This window comes from Cetorhinus maximus, chromosome 22 (assembly GCF_964194155.1).
Source record: "Cetorhinus maximus chromosome 22, sCetMax3.hap1.1, whole genome shotgun sequence".
Taxonomy (NCBI): domain Eukaryota; kingdom Metazoa; phylum Chordata; class Chondrichthyes; order Lamniformes; family Cetorhinidae; genus Cetorhinus; species Cetorhinus maximus.
The window spans coordinates 57,551,710-57,570,578 of NC_135900.1; the positions used below are offsets into that span (position 1 = coordinate 57,551,710).

General features: G+C 44.2%; 1 protein-coding gene across 3 annotated transcripts in view; it reads right to left on the reverse strand.

The window, feature by feature from the left end:
- The window catches only part of cadps2 (Ca++-dependent secretion activator 2), a 782,646-nt gene that overhangs the window by 423,248 nt on the left and 340,529 nt on the right, over positions 1-18,869 (reverse strand). For all 3 annotated transcript variants that reach the window (XM_078568371.1, XM_078568372.1, XM_078568373.1), the window contains exons 4-5: positions 7,040-7,120; positions 5,622-5,858 (exon numbers count right to left, since the gene is read on the reverse strand). In XM_078568371.1, coding sequence (XP_078424497.1) covers positions 5,622-5,858; positions 7,040-7,120 — 318 coding nt within the window. The remainder of the gene's footprint in view (positions 1-5,621; positions 5,859-7,039; positions 7,121-18,869) is intronic.

The window sequence follows — 18,869 nt, forward strand, 5'->3', positions numbered from 1 at the left end:
TAGACTCTCCCACAAGGGGAAACTACCTCTCAGCATCTACCCTGTCAAGCCGCCTAAGAATCTTATATGTTTCAAAAAGGTCGCCTCTCATTCTTCTCAACTCCAACCGACTCAGTCTCTCCTCATAAGAAAATCCCTCCATCCCTGGGATCAACCTAGTGAACCTTCTCTGGACTGCCTCCAAGGCCAGTATATCTTTCCTTAGATAAGGGGACTAAAACTGTTCACAGTATTCTAGGTGTGATCTAACTAGTGCCTTGTATAATTTTAGCAAGGCTTCCCTATTTTTATACTCCATTCCCTTTATAATAAAGGCCAGGGTTCCATTTGCCTTCACTATTACCTGCTGAACTTGTATGTTGGATTTTTGGGATTCATGCATGAGGACCCCCAAACCCCTCTGTGCTGCAGCTTTCTGCAGCCTTTCTCCATTTAAATAATATTCAGCCCCTCTATTCTTCCTGCCAAAGTGCATAACCACATATTTTCCCACATTATATTCCATCTGCCAAGTTTTTGCCCACTCACCTAACCTGTTTATATCCCTCTGTGGACTTTTTGTGCTTTCCTCACCACTTGCCTTCCCACCTATTTTTATGTCATTGCAAACTTGGCAATAGTGCATTCATTTTCCTCATCCAAGTCATTATTATACTTTGTAAATAATTGTGGCTCATGAGTATTACATACAGGAATGCCAGAAAATGATTCAACTGAGGTGGCCTCATACCATTGGCCAAGGGTAGTACCTGAATAACCTTGGCATCAAAAGTGCTGTGCAAAGATTGTACTCCCAGGCCTTATGCATATACTTCAGTTTTCATTGATTGCAGAGTGAAAGATAAAATCAGGGCAGTGGCACAACGTTTACAATGGGCAATAGCTTTCCTCTGCAGCTTAAGAAATCTTGATATTAATGTCACAAGCCTTGGCAAACCAGTTGAGTAATTATCAGAATTCAGCTCCACTATACTTACTATGGTAATGTCTCAGTTGCTATTTATTCCATTTAATTTCTTACCTCAGCTTTTCACTGTGCCGACTAACCTTTTCTAATCTTTCCAGGAAAGCAAGCTGACTGAGCAGAGCAGTGTAGTGCTTCAGAATATCATTAGCATCTGTGTGAGGGGCAACTGGATAACAGTGGATGCATGCAGGTCTAAAATAAGACCAGAGCTGACTGATGCCCGTTGTAGGTTTTCTCCTTTTTCGGGCCAATTCCCCTTCAAGCTCTAACTTTCTACAAATTATGCTTTACTGCTGCTGATTCCTGGAAAGAACAAAGACAAATTCCTGAGGCGAGACTTGCTCGTATTGCCATGACAGAACCTGAAGCCACTGAAACAGCTATGTAGAGTGGAGTAAAGGGCAAGATCTGGTGGCTGTCTGTCCCAGGTAAGTGCTTTATGCTGGCTCGTCAACAGCAAATATTTGAGGTCAGTGCGTCACACGACTGTAACCTGCCAGCTTCACACGCAGAAGGATGAAACTGCGTCCTAGCATGTACAATCGGGCACACAGCAAAGTGAAGTGGGGCGACATCTGTCCAAAGACTTACTTGCTGATTCCACATGTATTTCCAGGGTCTGAGCCATTTGAAAAATGCAAGAAAAGTACCTGTGACTGGGAGCCTGCCTGCTGACAGGAATGATATTCGTGCTGTAACAGGCCATCTCGCCCCACCACCACCAAGAAGAAAAGCCCAGGGTGAATGGAGGTGATGCCAATGCTGTGTACTTGGTGGCAACGCAGAAAGGAGTTCAATGACCTCAACATGTCAGCCAAACCATGAGAGAAAAAGATTCCCTTCCATTAATTAATGCAGGGTACAGCAAGATCTATTTTGCACTATGCCTTTACACTGGGAAGTGTTCCCTTTCATCCATACATGCATGCAAACCAGAAGGATCCTAAATATATGCAAGTTTCAGGGACAGCCACTCTGGCCTACATAGTGTATTTGGTCACCAATGGAAGTCACTTTGTCAATAGGAACTTCTCAATTCTTGTACTCTGGTTGCTGGAGAAGACTGCCCATAACAAAACACACTCTTCACTCTTGCAATGACATTTAAACTTTTTTTATTGGATCCTTCTCCTCAGGCCCTAACAGTCACTGTCCTTATTTCTGCCATAAGAATGTCCACTGAGTCTTCTGAAAATCTGGAGTTTCTGGACACAGCTACTACATTTGAAGCTGCTCCTCCTTTAGTTATTTGCAGCTTTTCTGTGCTGGCTCTGGTTCCTGACCATCTATTACTACTTACTACTTAAAGCAGTCCCTCAGGATTGAGGATCATTTGCCTTCACTCCAGTTCAATGGGCTCTGAGATGGCTGAGATCGCATGATCTGCGATTATCAGGGCAGGTGGTGCTTGAAGGGTTGGATAGATGTGGCGTTTGAAGGTTTGTGCCTCCTCTCCAATGTCTTGATGTCCCCTACATGCTCCGAACTAAGTTTGTCAATGTGTTCGGGACCTTCCCAAATGAACTTTCTTCATTTTGGTCAGTCACAAGCCAGGGGTCTCCCATGAGGCGGTGGGGATGTTTGATCTCTTCAGGGAGGCTCTTTGAATATCCCTGAAGCATTTCCACTGCCCTCCTGGGAGTATCCTGCCATGATCGGCTTCTCAGTTGAGCAGTTACTTTGGCAGTCTGATGTCAGTCTTATGAACAACATGTCCCACCCAGCCAACATGTCATCCCAGTGGTGTTAGTTTTGCGTGATTAGTGCCTCGATGCTTGGAACGTTAGCTTGGGACAGAATGCTGCTGTTGGACTGTCTTTCTTGCCACCGGATCTGGAGGATCCTTTGAAGGCACCACTGGTGGTACATTTCCAGTACTTTGAGATGCCTGTTGTAGGTGGTCCAAGTCTCCACAGCATGTAGGAGCGCAGGGATCACTGCTGCACAGTAAACGATAACCTTAGATTCGGGTTTTAGATCCTGGTCCTCAACTTCTCTTCTCACCAGTCAGCTGAGGGTTGAACAAGCACATTGGAGGCGATTATGAATTTCTTCATCTAAGCCTTTGTCAAGAGGAGGCTCCCAAGGGACAGAAAATGGTCCACATTTTCCAGGAGCTCGCTGTTGATCTTAATTGACAGGTGAAGCCATTGTGCTGAGAGAGCTGGAGCAGAATTTTGCACTTGTCGGGCAGGCTCGGTGGGAGCGGCCAGGGGCAGTCGGGAAACCAACCGCTGCCTGCGATTGGGGCCGGATCGCGATTTCACATTGGCGGGCCAATTAATGCCCACCCAGCATGAAGCGTGAGCAGCAGCGCTCAGCATTGCCTGTGCGGGCGGGGGAGGAGGGCAAGCGTGAACTTCACGCATGCGTGCGCTTGAAAATCTTCCTGAGACACAGAGCTTCCTCAGGGAGATGAACAGTTTTAAAAATTAGAAATAAAGATTTTAAAAATGTTATAAAACACATCCCCTCATGTGACTCATGAGTAGGGACATGTTCTAAATAAAATTTTATTTCTATTTGATGTTGGAAACCTCATCCCGCCCGTGGATGAGGTTTCCAAAAAAAATGCAAAGGCTGCTTGGCCTTTTCGCCTGCCCGCCAACTGTAAGATTGGACAGGCAACGAAAAATTTGTTTCAATGACCTTGTTAGTGGTCACAATAGGCCTTTTAATTGTTGGTGGGCGCGCTACCAACTCCAGCACACGCCTGCCGACTGAAATATCATGTGACTGTGCGCTGACGTCGGGATGCTTGCCTGATGTCAATGTGCGTCATTTCGCGCTTGAGTGAGTCGGGCGTGCACCCGCCCGCTGAGTTAAAAATTTTGCCCCTGGCTGGAAGAGGACCTTAGTTTTCTGGGTCTTTACAGAAAGGCCCGTTTTCTCATAAGCTTCAGAGAAGGATTTGACAATGGCCTGGGTCTCAGTATCTGAGTGAGTACATGCACAAGTGTCATTTGTATACTGAAGTTCAATGACTGAGGTTGGAGTGATTTGATCGTCTACCCTTTTATGTGTTCGCAGCTTTTATACACTATAATTTTTTATACACTGTAATAATTCAGCACTTTCTTCCCTCTTAATAGTAACCAAGGCATACATAATAAACTATCTCCGCCCCAGGATAATATGGCAGGATGACTGCAGGGTCACATCACTGAGTGTAAGCACTAATTCACCACACTTCTGGTTGAGAAAAAGTCTATGCAAAGGTGTGCAGACTGTACATGGTGGGCAGAATTTTCTGCCTGTTGGGCGGGCAGGCCCGACCCAATCTCCGGCGGGTGGGGAGCTGATCACTGCCGGAGAAGCGGGCCCTACCGCCATTTTATGTGGGTGGACAAATTAAGGCTCGCCTAGCGTGATGCCCAGCGGGAAGCACTATGCATTTCCTGTGTGGGTTGGTCGGGGGGGGGGAGAGATTCCCTAAAAGCGAGAGTGTGCTCTTTAGCACATGCACAAGCAGGAGCGCACATCTCCCTGAGGCTAAGTGCTGCCTCAGGGAGATCGCTTACACGTTCAAAAATATGAAAAATTGAAAAAAAAAATGCCCTAACATGTCATCCTCAAGTGACAATGTCACATGAGATGGGACATGTTCATTATTTACATAATAACTTTATTGAACTTTTTAAAACCCTGCATGAAACCTCATCCCGCCAGTGGATGAGGTTTCATGTTTTATCTATTAGCCGCCAGGGCTCCTGGCCTGCCCGCCAACCTTAAGTTGGACGGGCAGGTCCTTTAATTGTATAATTAAGCCTGTCAATGGCCTCAATTGGCCATTGACAGGTCGGCGGGCCCGCAGCTGATTTTGCTGCGCCCCCGCCTTCCTGAAAATTTAAATGGGGCGGGATGACGTCGGGGGTTCCGCACGACATCATCCCGCGTAATTTTACATGTAGGCGAGCGGGTCCCGCCCCCTGCTCACCGACGGCAAAATTCTGCCCGGTATTTCCATTGCTAAAACATTTGAAGAAGTTTGTTGCTCTAATGAAGAGCATGAAGAGATTGCAATGCAATGATGGGACTGCTGCATTGTGAGAAGCAATGAAGGCTAAAGATCTTCTCTCGCTTTATTGAACACTCGTCTGTTGATCTTAGCAGGACAGCAGTAAGGGTGCATCAACTGGCCTCAGCACACCTCTCCAGCAACTTCTGCTAGAATACAAGTGTGCAAATGCTGGATGATGAAGAAGCACATAGTTAAACACTCTAATACTCTTTGTAATTGATGGCTTCCCCCATTTTCACTGCAGACAATTCACCTCAGTTCTAACTCTGGAAGATCATCTATATCTGGGCTGAAAATGGCACTTCCATTTTTCACACTCAATTCTGGAGCTTCTGACAAAATGACTATCAAATTCAAAGTAAAAATGTCAAATTCACAGATCTATTCAAGGAGAAATAGATCGTGGCTGATAAGTCATTTCATTGGCAGCCATTTAAAACCAAATCTCCTGTCGCTCAGCTCCATTCAAACACAGCTGTCAGTGGCTTGTGCAGCAGGATCTCAGAAGAGAACAAATTCATTCGTTTTTTTCCATAAATGTCAACATCCCAACAAATCATTTAACAATTTGACAGCAACAAATTAAAAATTTCAATGGCATAAGATTTCTCATGGACTACACAATTAACTGACCTCCAGCGTGAATGACAGCACAACATCAGATTTTGAAAGCTGAATTTCATTTTCATCTCCAATGTCCAAAAAGGAGGAATTCTGGGACCGCTTGAGCTTCTGGAGTTTAAACTCTGGGCCTCCTTTTGCCACTGGCAGGCTTTCCAGGTTAGCCATGAGCAGGTTGACAGAAGATTTCAGCTCCTCAATGTACATATTCTCCATATCTTTCTGGACAAACTTTAGAAATTTTCGCTCCTTTAAAAACATTGAGAGTAGAATAAGAACAAATCTCGATGTGGTGTACATCATGGTGCCACTGACAGAGAGTGATGGGCAGCTGATGTGGTACTGTGGAAGTGCAGCCAACAGTGTACAGGGTAGCAATATAAACGATGAAAGTTTACCCACCTCCCACCTCCTTCTGTAGTTGAGTGCTTGTCAGAAGTGTGCCCTAAGTTTAAGCTGGCCTGAACGGGGCCCTTATTTGTGGTTTCAATTCATTTCCCTAAACCCAATGTATCTTAGACACAGGACTGGCCCTTGGCAGGATCCTGGGTCTGGAAATAGGATAAAAATGGGACTCCTTTTGCAGGCCCGAGAGACCTGTAGCAGCAGTAATGACCATTGACTTTGGGGTTAGGGTTTCCAATCCTCCAGGATTGACCTGGAGTTTCCAGGAATTGAAGATGGATCTCCAGGACACCACTGTGAGCTACCAGGGAGAACAAAATCAAAGGGGCATTAAAAATAAATTGTGGTTTTCAACAAAACTTTCTTTGAGCACTTTTGCTTATTATTTATAAAATATTGGGGCTGTGAAAAGATATTTGACAGCAGGTCAAGAATCATCCAAATGGACAAAGAAGAATCTACTCACTACTGAATTGATGTGGGAAGGCAGTGTACTGTGAGGATAGATATGCCAAGCAACCAATGGTGGGAGCTTGGGGAGGGGAGCTTGGAGGCAGAAGATCGTGTAATAAAATATCGAAGAGCACATCCAATTAGAGTTGTCAACCCTATTTGAGGCTGCTGTATACGAGGTTTGTCTCACTGCCCCAAAAAGAGAGTAAGGACTTCAGCTTTGCGCCTGGTGAACTGAGCATTTCTACACGAAAACGACAATCAGTCCGATCAGCTTTTCACAACTGACACGGTCACATATGGAAGTGGACGCAAAATGTTCTGAAGGAAGTAATGTTTGTGGACAGGAAGTGTGCATCATATGCAGGACCTTTAATCATAGTTACATAGATTTTCAATCACCTCAACGCAATCATATCCCGAAACTGCAATAATGTAAATTTTGCACCTCACGTCTCAGATACACGCACAAAATGGGTAAACTTATATTATTTTGTTCTAAATATAGCCAACAGACTAATGGCACTCGATATTCATAGCAAATACAGTATTAAGTTTCAGACAACACTTACTTTAGCCAACTGTTCAGCCATCTGCAGCCTCCCATCAAGTTCCCGCCGAATCTGAGCCGCTTGTTCATCAGCGTTGTCCAGCTAGAATAGTGTGCAAAACACAACACAAGAAGTCAGCTTGGAAAACAAAAGGAAAAATGCTGCCGTGCTGGAAATCTGGAACAAAAACTTAAAATGCTGGAAACTTTCAGCAAGTCAGACAGCAGCTGTGGACAACACAGTGGACTATGGACCGACACCTCTGGTTGGATACATTCCTGGAGGGCTCATTATATGACATCCCACCTCTCACCTTCTACCATTAATGCTCCTGTGGCTTTTCTCCTGGATTGCTCGCACCAATGCCCTAGGGATCGATTTCCAATTCCTGGAGATCCCAGAACAATTCTGGAGGATTGGCAACCAGGGTGGAGGGAGAACCAGAATTAACTTTCCAGGTTGATGATCTTTTAACAGGGGTTCAGGTGCTTTCCGGCAGTTGCAGATCCCCTCACTTAGGTGGAGAGAATGGAAAATGAAACAAATGCAATAATTTTCTGTATCTTTTTATAAAACAAGCATATTTGAATGCACACCAAACCAGAAGCATTTTAATTTAAACATTTAGCTTGATCTTGCAGACACCCCAGAAATCTGCAAAAAATTCTGACCAAAAAGTATAGCTGGCAGTTTTTGGACAATTAATTGAAATATAAAAATGAATTTTTCTTAAAATTACGTTATTCATACACACCAAAAATGAAGTAGAGGGAGGGCGAATTGCTGTGTTTTTTTTTAATGGTAACTTGGATAGTCCTGAACAAAGTGAACCAAATGGAGTTGATGATGTTGCTACTGAAACGCCAGAACATTTAAAGGAAATTTGAAAGCAAGAAAATTGTTTCAGGGGCACCAGGGAAGAACCGGGATGTGTGCTTCATGTCGATCCCCCAGAAGGGGGAGCTAGCAGCAGCACAGGATCGATGGAATGATGACATCCTGATCCTGAGCTAAAAGCCATTCTACATTCTTGGAAGCTGTTTTCTGCATCTCATTAACAAGTAAACCAAGTTCTAGCCTGACTGCAATTTCATTCATCATGAAGATGATTAACCAAAAGGCAAACATTCAATACTCCCCCTGTTCTTAGATCTAAATTGGGTAAATAACGGATTTACACATATGCCCAACTGGCAGAAATAAAGATTATTTACTTATATAGCACCTGTCATAACCTTATAACACCCTAAAGCTCTTCACAATCAATGAAGTACTGTTGAAGAGCAGTCAATGCTATAATGTAGGGGGTGCAGCAGTCAATTTGAGCAGGGCAAATGGAAATGTGATAATGACCAGATAAGCTGCATTAGCAAAAACAAAAATACCTGGAAAAGCTCAGCAGGTCTGGCAGCATCTGCGGAGATGAGCACAGTTAACGTTTCGAGTCCACATGACTCTTCAACAGAACTAAGGAAAAATAGAAAAGGGGTGAAATATAAGCTGGTTTAAGGGGGGGGACGGTGGTTGGGACAAGAAGAGCTGGATATAGAGGGCCAGTGATAGGTGGAGATAACCAAAAGATGTCACAGACAAAAGGATAAAGAGGTGTTGAAGGTGGTGATATTATCTAAAGGAATGTGCTAATTAAGGGTAGAAAGCAGGACAAGCAAGGTACAGATAGCCCTAGTGGGGGTGGGGTGGGGTGAAGGAATCTAAAAAGGCTAAAAGGTAGAGATAAAACAATGGATGGAAATACATTTAAAAATAATGGAAATAGGTGGGAAAAGAAAAACCTATATAAATTATTGGAAAAAACAAAAAGGACGGGGAAAAATCAGAAAGGGGGGGGAATGGAGGAGAGAGTTCATGATCTAAAATTGTTGAACTCAATATTCAGTCTCACCTATTTCCAGGGTAACCTGGGTAACGATTCTAGTAAGTGAGTCAGAACCTTCCGAAGTTTCCAACTCTAACTCAGAGTTTCAGAGGGTTTCAGACATTGGAAGTCCAAACTTCCTGGGCAATTCCTATGTAGTGAGTGCATCAGGACTTGCAAGGGGTCTCCCAGCACATCCTGGAGACTACCTCCAGGGTATGACCATCCGGAGATCAGAAGTCCTGGGCCATCGAGTTGAAGTTTCTGGAGTGGGGCTTGCACCTTGTCCTTTTAACTCAGGCAAGAATGCCACCACTTAGCCAAGTCTGGCAAAGAGGATGCACTACCCCTCCCTCTCATCCAAGCAAAAGACAAATATTTTGCCAGAGTTAACTTATAAATTAACTTCTGCAGAAGCTATTGAACTATTAAGTCTGTCCACTTTCACAATTTACAGGCTGCCAAAGTACAGCCATGATATTGAGTATTCGATTATTTTGGAATTGGATTCAGAAACTCGTATGCTAATCCTTCTTAATGATGACCAAATAAAAATAAAATACTTTGAAATGAAATTAACATGCCTACAGGTTGTGCATCTGTAATGCCTGAGGATTAATCCTTAATGAATCAAGTGATTTGTTCCTAACACATATTTTCTGGCTAAAAACGGCAAGGCAATGAAGTCAGATTGATAGGACTGATGATGCAGATAATTATCTACATTCCCACATCACAAACAATTGTAGTTATTTACAGATCCATAGGATCAAACTCCTGCTGCAAGAATGCTTCCAGCTCACCATTCCTTGCAATGATTTACAGCATTCTGATGCGAACAGTCTTGCAGAACCAGAAAAAGGAAATCTAAAGCACTCAGGGTCAGTACTCAGTAAAGTGTCAGTTGACAGGCTTTTTTCTCCCTCCAGTGCATTTTTCCTTTTCTAACATATCAATCAAAGGTCCCTGTAAAACCTCTACAACATAACAATTATTCAAATATTCACTGAGTATATAGCTTTAAAGAGGAGTTGCATTATCAGCAGAGCCAACAATCTTGGTGAATGTTAGAAGTGAGATTTATGATCAATGAGCAAGACAGATCAGAAACCCATTTAAACAGGAGGAGCCACAAAACATGTTAAAATAGGTTACATTTTCAGGTCAGATGCAGAGGGATCTAGGGTTCCTAGTACATGAATTGCAAAAGGAAAGTATGCAGCTACAGCAACTAATTAGGAAAGCGAAAAGAATGTTATCGTTAATTGTGAGGGGCATTGAATAAAAAAGTAGGCTATGCTTCAGTTAAATAGGGCGTTGGTGAGACTACATCAATACTGTGTACAGTATTGGTCTCCTTATTTAAGGAAGGATGTAAATGCATTGGAAACAGTTCAGAGAAGGTTTACCAGACTAATCTCTGGCAGGTTTTCTAATGAGAAAATGTTGGGACAGGTTAGGCTTGCATCTTCTAGAGTATGGAACAATAAGATGTGACTTGATTGAAACATATAAGATCCGGAAGGGTCTTTACAGGGTCGATTTGGAGAGGATGTTTTGCCTTGTGGGAGAATCTAGTGCTAGAGGCCACTGTTTACAAATAAGGAGTCACCAATTTACGACAAAGATGAGGAGAAATTTTTTCTCTTGGAGCGTTGTGAGTCTATGGAACCCTCTTCCTCAAAAGGCAGTGGAAGACAAGTATTTGAATATTTTTAAAGCAGAGGTAGATAGATTCTTGACAAACAAAGGGGTGAAAGGTTATCAGGAGTAGGCAGGAGTTGATGTTACAATGAGAGCAGCCATGATCTTATTGAATGGTGGAGCAGGCTTGAAGGGCCGAGTGGCCTATCCCTGCTCCTAATTTGCATGTTTGTATGTACGTAGCCTCGTATGTCAAATGAAAAAGGTCGGGTGGGCCTAAAATAGGGGTCATCATAAAACTCAGAGTTTGAAGATCATTATTATATTTTGTTGTTTGGTTCTATTTCAATTCATCTTCATTTAGGCAGAATGCCAATTGACATCACTGGAAAGGAACGGCTCCCCCACTGTCCAAGAAGTTCAATCATCAGACACATAATGGAACAGATTTAACAACACACACAAGGGCAAAAAAATCCTGTACAGATGTTAATGGCCTCTTTTCATGGTCGGGTTTAGTTATTTCTCCTATCACTCCAGAACCCCAATGATAACACAGCCCCCCCCCCCCTCAAAGAAACCACAAATATGTATTCAATGTCAACTTTTATCCTAGTTGTGTAAACAGTATTCCACATTCACGGGCGAGATCATTTTTATCCAATTCAATCAGTTTACTTCCTCATCCCTCCTAAAAGCTTACAAGAATTGGAAATCCATTGTGAAAAAAAGGATTCAGCTGTAGTATGGTCAAAAAAAATCATAACTTGGTTGTGACATTTAGCCCAGGTATTGCTCATGCTCAGCATCAAGGGCCAATCCTGCAAGTTGCAACAACTTAAGTGCAACCTCACAAATGCAATGAGGCCAATTTTAGCCCTGTGCAGGCGGGGCGGGATTCCCTGAGTCTGGGCCTACGCTCTTTCACACGCATGCGCACAACAGAGTGCAGAAATCTCCCTGGGGCACAGAGGTGCCTCGGGGAGATTAGTTTAAATTTTAAAAAGCTGGATAAAGGAAAGAAAAATTTTAAGACATGTCCCGTCATGTGACAGTGTCACATGAGCTGGGACATGTCAATGAATTTTTTAAAAATGTTTTATTCAATTTATGAACACTTCATGAAACCTCATCCTGCCCGTGGATGAGGTTCCACGAAAAATGCGAAGGCCGCCTGGGCTCTTCGCCTGCCCGCTAATCTTAAGGTTGGACGGGCAGCTCAGTTTATTGGTTTAATTAGTTTTTTAAATAGCTTTAATAGGCCTTTGACAGTTCGGTGAGCGCACAGCCAACTCGGCTGCGCGCCCACTGAACTGAAAATCTAAATGACGCGTGGTGACATCGGGATACCTGCTCGACATCATCGCATGGCATTTTACATGTCGGCAAGTGGGCACCGCCCCCGCTCGCCAACCCGAAAATTCTGCCCATGATGTCTGTGGGCCCACAGTTCTGGGGTTGGATGCAGAGAGGCGATCAATCACCTCCAGAGAGGGACCACAATTTGAGGTGGAACTTGGATCAAATTTATCCATGTGTATAAAGTGTTCAAAATTATAGTAGCAGGGGTTGGGGTGGGGGGAGGGCAGGGAGTGAAGGAGGAGAGAGAGAAACAAATGAACCTTCACGGGTTCAATAGTCAGAAATGATTTGATTGTGTCTTTGAGGAGCTCTCAAACTGACCTGGGAATTTTGCCCATTATTTTCACCTTACACCCAACAGAACTCAAATCAGTTGAGAGCAGGCTTGAGTTCCATTATGGACTTGGTAAAGGCGCAAAAATAAGCTAAAAGAAGATACTTCATCCCAGAAAGGATCAAAGGCCATTCCTTTCCAAAGAGGATCACTTTATTTAAGGGGCCTACCCAGTTGGGGTGAAAAAAAAGTGAATGATACAGTTGGGTCTAATTGTAGGTGCAAGTTGGAGACAATTGAGTGCTTTTAACACTTGGGGCAGAATTTTGCTGTCGGCGAGCAGGGGGCGGGGCCCACTCGCCGACACGTAAAATGACGTGGGATGATGTCGGGCAGAACCCCCGACGTCATCCCGCCCCATTTAAATTTTCAGGAAGGCGGGGGCGCAGCAAAATCAGCTGCAGGCCTGCCGACCTGTCAATGGCCAATTGAGGCCATTGACAGGATCATTTAAACAATTAAAGGACCTGCCCGTCCAACCTTAAGCTTGGCGGGCAGGCCAGGAGCCCCGGCGGCAACTAGAGAAAACATGAAACCTCATCCAGCGGCGGGATGAGGCTTCATGCAGGGTTTTAAACATTTTAATAAAGTTATTCTGTAAATTACGAACATGTCCCATCTCGCACTCTTGCTTTTAGGGAATCCCCCCCCGCCCGCACACGAAGAGCATAGCGCTTCCCGCCGGATGTCGTGCTGGGCGGGCCTTAATTGGCCCGCCCACGCAAAATGGCGGCGGGGCCCCCTTCTCTGGCTGGGATCGGCTCCTCGCCTGCCGGAGATTGGGTCGGGCCCGCCCGCCCGACAGGCAGAAAATTCTGCCCTTGATCCTTTTGGTGGGATTTGCATCCATTCCCATTAATTTAAAGTTCGCACCCGCCCCCACCAGCCCCGCACACCACCCACCCTCTCCAATGAGGGGAAAATTCTCCCCCATGATTTGAAATGAAAGGATATACTCTGCTTGTCACACTGGTATCTCAAAAAAGCACACAAAAACAAAACACTGCAGTAATGAATATACAAATTAACAACAGGATTAAAATATCACTCATTAGATGAATTGTTACTGGATCATAGCTCCTAATATAACATGCATTGTTGTAACTAGACCATAATTCAAATGTTTTATATAACTTTTAGTTTTAGTAATATAACTTGTAGGTTGGAGGTTAAAGTGTTAAATGTATGTTAAATGGAAACATCTGACTGACAAGCTGATAAGCAACCCTGAAGTAAATGCAATTCAAATAGACCTGGACCAGGATTTTCAGCTCAGCGTGCGCCCGACATGGCACGAGCGTGAAATAGATATTTCGGTTGGCGGATGTGCACAGGAGTCGGCAGTGCGCCTGTTGACAATTATGAGGGCTATTAAGCCCATTAATTAATTAATTACAGCACAATTTTCCCTGCCCGTACAAACTTATGGTTGGCGGGCGGGCGAATAGCCCAAGCAGCCTTTGCATCTTTTGCGAAACCTCATCCATGGACGGGGTGAGGGTTTGGACAGTGATTAAAAAATAATAAAACTTTTTAAAACACATTTTTAACATGTCCCTGCTCGTGTGACAGAATCACTTGAGGGGACAGGTTTTCCTTATTTTTGATATCTTTATTTTTAACATTAAAAATCTTCAGCTCCGAGGCAGCTCTGTGCCTTCAGAGAGCTCTCACTGAGTGCACCCGCACGCATGCACTGACTTCCGTGCTCGCCCTCCTCCGGCCCCCACCCTGGCAGCACTGAGGTTATCAGCGCGCGTTTCTCGCTGGCTGGCCGTTAATTGGCCAGCCAGCGTGAAATCATGGTCAGGGCCTGATCGTGGGCGGCAGACCATTGCAAGGCCATTCCCGGGCCTGCCTGCTGCACCCAACAAGGGGAAAATCCTCCCCCTGGGGTAATTAGAGTTCAAAGCGTTTGTTTAATGGGGTCAGAAGGGAGCAGACATAGACCATGGATGACCCATTTCTGGACCAGGTAAAGCCAGGGTGTCTATTGTTATCTCAATTAAAGAAGCTGAAAGCAACTTTATAATCACGGGAGTGTCTTCATGGACCTAGGGAGTCTAGACAGAATGCAGTTACATCCTTAGAAATATGTTCATATGAATTACAGAATCAGAGTTGTGTTGAAGGTAAAATACTTAGTTTATGTTTCTGTTTGAGGCGAATTAGAACCATAGAAAAGTTACAGCATAGAAAGAGGCCATTCAGCCCATTGTGTGTGCACCAGCCAAAAAAGAAAATTAAAAAAAAATCCAGCTGCCATTTTAATCCCACCTTCCAGCACCTGGTCCATAGCCTTGCAGGTTACAACACTTCAGATGCAGATTCAGGTGCCTTTTAAATGAGTCGAGGGTTTCTACCTCCACCACCAAACTAGGCAGTGAATTCCAGACACCCACCACCCTCTGGCTGAAGAGGTTTCTCCTTATGTCTCCTCTAGTCCTTCTACCAATCAACTTAAATCTGTACCCCCTTGTAATTGACCTCTCTGTTAGGGGAAACAGGTCATCCCTGTCGACTCTATCTAGACCCCTCATATATGTAAATACAAGGAGTACAGCAAATAAAGCCCATGAGCTGAGGGCACACATAGACACATGGCAACATAATATCATTGCTATAACAGAAATTTGGCAAGGAGGGACAAAAACGGCAGCTCAACATCCCTGGATATAGAGTTTTCAGGCAGGATAGGGAGGGGGATAAAAAAGGTGGGGGCATAGCATTATTGGTTAAAGTATCAATTACAGCTGTGAGGAGGGATGATATACTAAATGAGGCATCAAAAGGGGCCATGTGTGTTGAGCTCAGAAATAAAAAAGGAGCAGCCTCACTGCTCGGAGTGTACTATAGACCCTGAAATAATGGAAGAGAGTTAGAAGAGCAAATAAGTAGGCAGATTTCTGAGTGCAAAAACAATAGGGCAGTAATCGTTGGGGACTTCAACTACCCTAATATCAATTGGGATACGAACAATGTGAAGGGCACAGAGGGCGCAAGATTCTTGAACTGCATTCAAGAGATCTTTTTTAGCCAGCACGCAACAAGACCAACAAGAGGGGGTACAATTCTAGATTTAGTCTTGGAAATGAAGCTGGGCAAGCGGATGAAGTAGCACTGGGGGACCATTTTGGAGATAGTGACCATAATGTAGTTAGATATAGCATCATTATGGAAAAGGACAAAGGTAGAACTGGAGTGAAAGTTGTAAATTGGAGGATTTTATGAAGCTCAGAAGTGAGCTGGTGAGAGTGCACTGGATACAGCTATTAGCAGGAAAACAGTGTCAAATCAGTGGGAGGTATTCAAAAGTGAGATTCTACAGGCACAGTGTAGACATGTCCTCTCAAAGAAAAAAGGTGGTACTGCCAAATCTAGAGCCCTCTGGTTATCCAGAAGCATACAGGCCAAGGTAAAGCTGAAAAAGAAAGCTTATGATAGTCACAAAAGACTTAATGCTGTAGAACGCCTAGAGGAGTATAGAAAGTACAGGGATGAAGTAAAAATGGAAATTAGGAAAGCAAAGAGAGGATATGAAAAAATATTGGCAGGTAAAATAATAGAAAACCCAAGGATGTTTTATTAGTACATTAAAAGCAAGGGAATAACTAAGGAAAGGATAGGGCCTATCAAAGATGTACATGGTAACTTGTGTGTTGATGCTGAAGATGTGGGCAGGGTTCTCAATGAGTACTTTGTCTCCGTCTTCACTAAGGAGAGGGATGATGCAGGCATTCTAGTTAAAGAAGAGGAGTGTGAAACATTAGATACAATAAGCATAGTGAGAGAGGAAGTACTGGAGTGACTGACATTCTTGAAGGTGGGTAAATCACCAGGGCCAGATGGATTGTATCTTAGGCTGTAAAAGGAAGCTAGGGAGGAATTAGCAGATGCTCTGAGGATCATTTTCCAATCCTCACTAGATACAGGCAAGGTACCAGAGAATTGGAGGTCTCAAATGTTGTAGCATTATTTAAAAAGGGTGCAAGGGATAGGCCAGAAAATTATTGACAGGTCAGTCTGACTTCAGTGGTAGGCAAATTATTGGAATCAATTCTGAGACACAGGATAAACTTTCACTTAGAAAGGCACAGGTTTATCAGGGATGACCAGCATGGTTTTGTCAGGGGAAGATCGTGTCTTACTAACTTAATAGAATTTTTTAAGGAAGTATCAAGGAGGATTGATGAGGGTAGCGCAGTGGATGTTTTATAAATGGATTTTAGTAAGGCATTTGACAAGGTCCCACATTGCAGACTGGTCAGGAAAGTGAGGTCCCATAGGATACAGGGGAAGGTGGCAAGTTTGATCCAAAATTGGTTCAGCGACAGGAAACAAAGGGTGATGGTCAATACATATTTTTGCGAATGGAAAACTGTTTCCAATGGTGTTCCACAGGACTCAGCATTGGGGCTCTTGCTGTTTGTTATATATATTCATGATTTGGACATAAGTGTGGAGGCATGATTGGGAAATTTGCAGATGACACAAAAATTGTCTGTGTAGTTGATAGTGAAGAGGATAGCTGTTGTCTTCAGAATGATATCAATGGTTTGGTTGAGTGGGCAGAAAAGTGGCAAAATGGAATTCAATCCGGCATAGTGAGAAGTAATGCATTTGGGGAGAGCAATCAAAGCAAGGGAATACTCGATAAAAGGAAAGCTATTGAGAGGGTTTGAGGAAGTGAGAGACCTAAGAGTGCATGTCCACAGATCCCTGAAGGTGGCAGGACAGGTGGATAAGATGGTAAAGAAAGCGTATGGAATGCTTTCCTTTATTGGGCGAGGTATTGAGTACAAAAGCAGGGATGTAATGATAGAACTGTATAAACACTGGTTGGGTCACAGCTAGATTTTGTGTACAGTTCTGGTCACCACATTACAGGAAAGACATTATTGGAGAAAGTACAAGAATGCTGCCAGGGCTTGAACATTACAGCCATGTGGAAAGATTGGATAGGCTAGGGTTGTTTTCCTCAGAACAGGGGAGGCCTAACATCCACAGGGATCTGGGCTGCGCCTCAACTATTTACAATCTATAACAATGACTTGGATGAAGGGACGGAATGTATGGCAGCTAATTTTGCTAATGACACTAAGCTATGTAGGAAAGAAAGTTGTCAAGAAGAGGTAAAAAGTCTTCAAAGGGATATAGACAGGCTAAATGAGGGGGAAAAAAAATTGGCAGTTGGAGTATAATGTGGGAAAATGTGGAAGTGTGAACTGCTCCACTTTGGCAGGAAGAATAGCAAAGCAGTGTACCATTTAAATAGAGAGAGGTTGCAGAACTTGACGGTAATAGAAGGATCTGGGTGGCCTGGTACATGAATCACAAAAAATTAGCCTGTGAATACAGGAAGTGATCAGGAAGGCAAATGAAATGTTGGCATTTATTTCAAGGGGAATGGATTACAAAAGTAGGTAAGTTTACTGCAACTGTGCAGGGCATTTGAGAGATCACATCTTGAACACTACGGTTTTGGTCTGCATTTTTTTGAAAAAAGATATAATTGCATTAGAAGCAATTCAGAGAAGGTTCACTCAACTCATTCCTGGGATGAGGAGCTTATCTTGTGAAGAAAGGTTGAACAGGTCAGGCCTACACCCATTGGGGTTTAGAAGAATGAGAGGTGATCTTGTTGAAACATATGACCCTGAAGGGACTTGAAATGGTAAATACTGGGAGGATGTTTCCACTTGTGGGGGAGACTAGAACTAGGGATCACAGTTTAAGAATACGAGGTTTCCCTTTTAAGACAGAAATGAGGAGAAACATTTTCTCTCAGAGGGTCGTTAGTAGGTGGAATGCTCTTTCCCCAGACAGCAGTAGAGGCCGGGACTGAATTTATCCAAGGCTGAGTTAAATAGCTTTTTGATAGGCAAGGGAGTCAAGGGTTATGGCAGACAGGAAAGTGGAATTGAGACCACAACCAGATCAGGCATGATCTTATTGAATGGCAGAGCAGGGTCAAAGGGCCGAATGAGCTGCGCCTGCTCCTATGTTCACTATCTGCAAAGAAGCCACATAAAAACACACTTCACTTGTGGTCACTCCCTAAACTGGCCTTGCAGAGGGGTCTACCTTGCAGTATTGTTGGGCCCGATTACAAATAGCTTGTAAAATAACATGGGCAGGATTTTCCCCTCGTCAGGCGGGCGTGGCAAGCAGACCTGGCAGCGGCCGCTAAACTGACCACCGCCCGCAATCGGGCCCTGACCATGATTTCACGTGGGTGGGCCAACTAAGGCCCGCCCAGCATGAAACACGGCTCGGCACTAGCTGGGAAGGGCCACCAAGTGGGGGGCGGAGGCCTGTTAGCCGCCGGGTCCAATTGCAACCGGACAGCCAGTTTAACAGCAGCCCAGGCAGCCCCAGAAAGGCTGCCAAGGAAGGACTTCAGTCTGCCATTCTAACAATGGACTCGAGTGTGACTGCAAACGCCAGGTGGGAGGGCAGGTCGGATGGGCACTCGGCCCCCCCACTTTTCTGATGAATGCTTCGCTGTCTTCCTGGAGAAGGTGGCTGTCAGGAGAGAGACCCTTGTCCCTAGGGATGGCAGGAGACAACCACTGCACCTCAGCAAGAGGACATGGGAAGAGGAGGCAGCCCAGGTGAGCAGCCATGATGTGGTG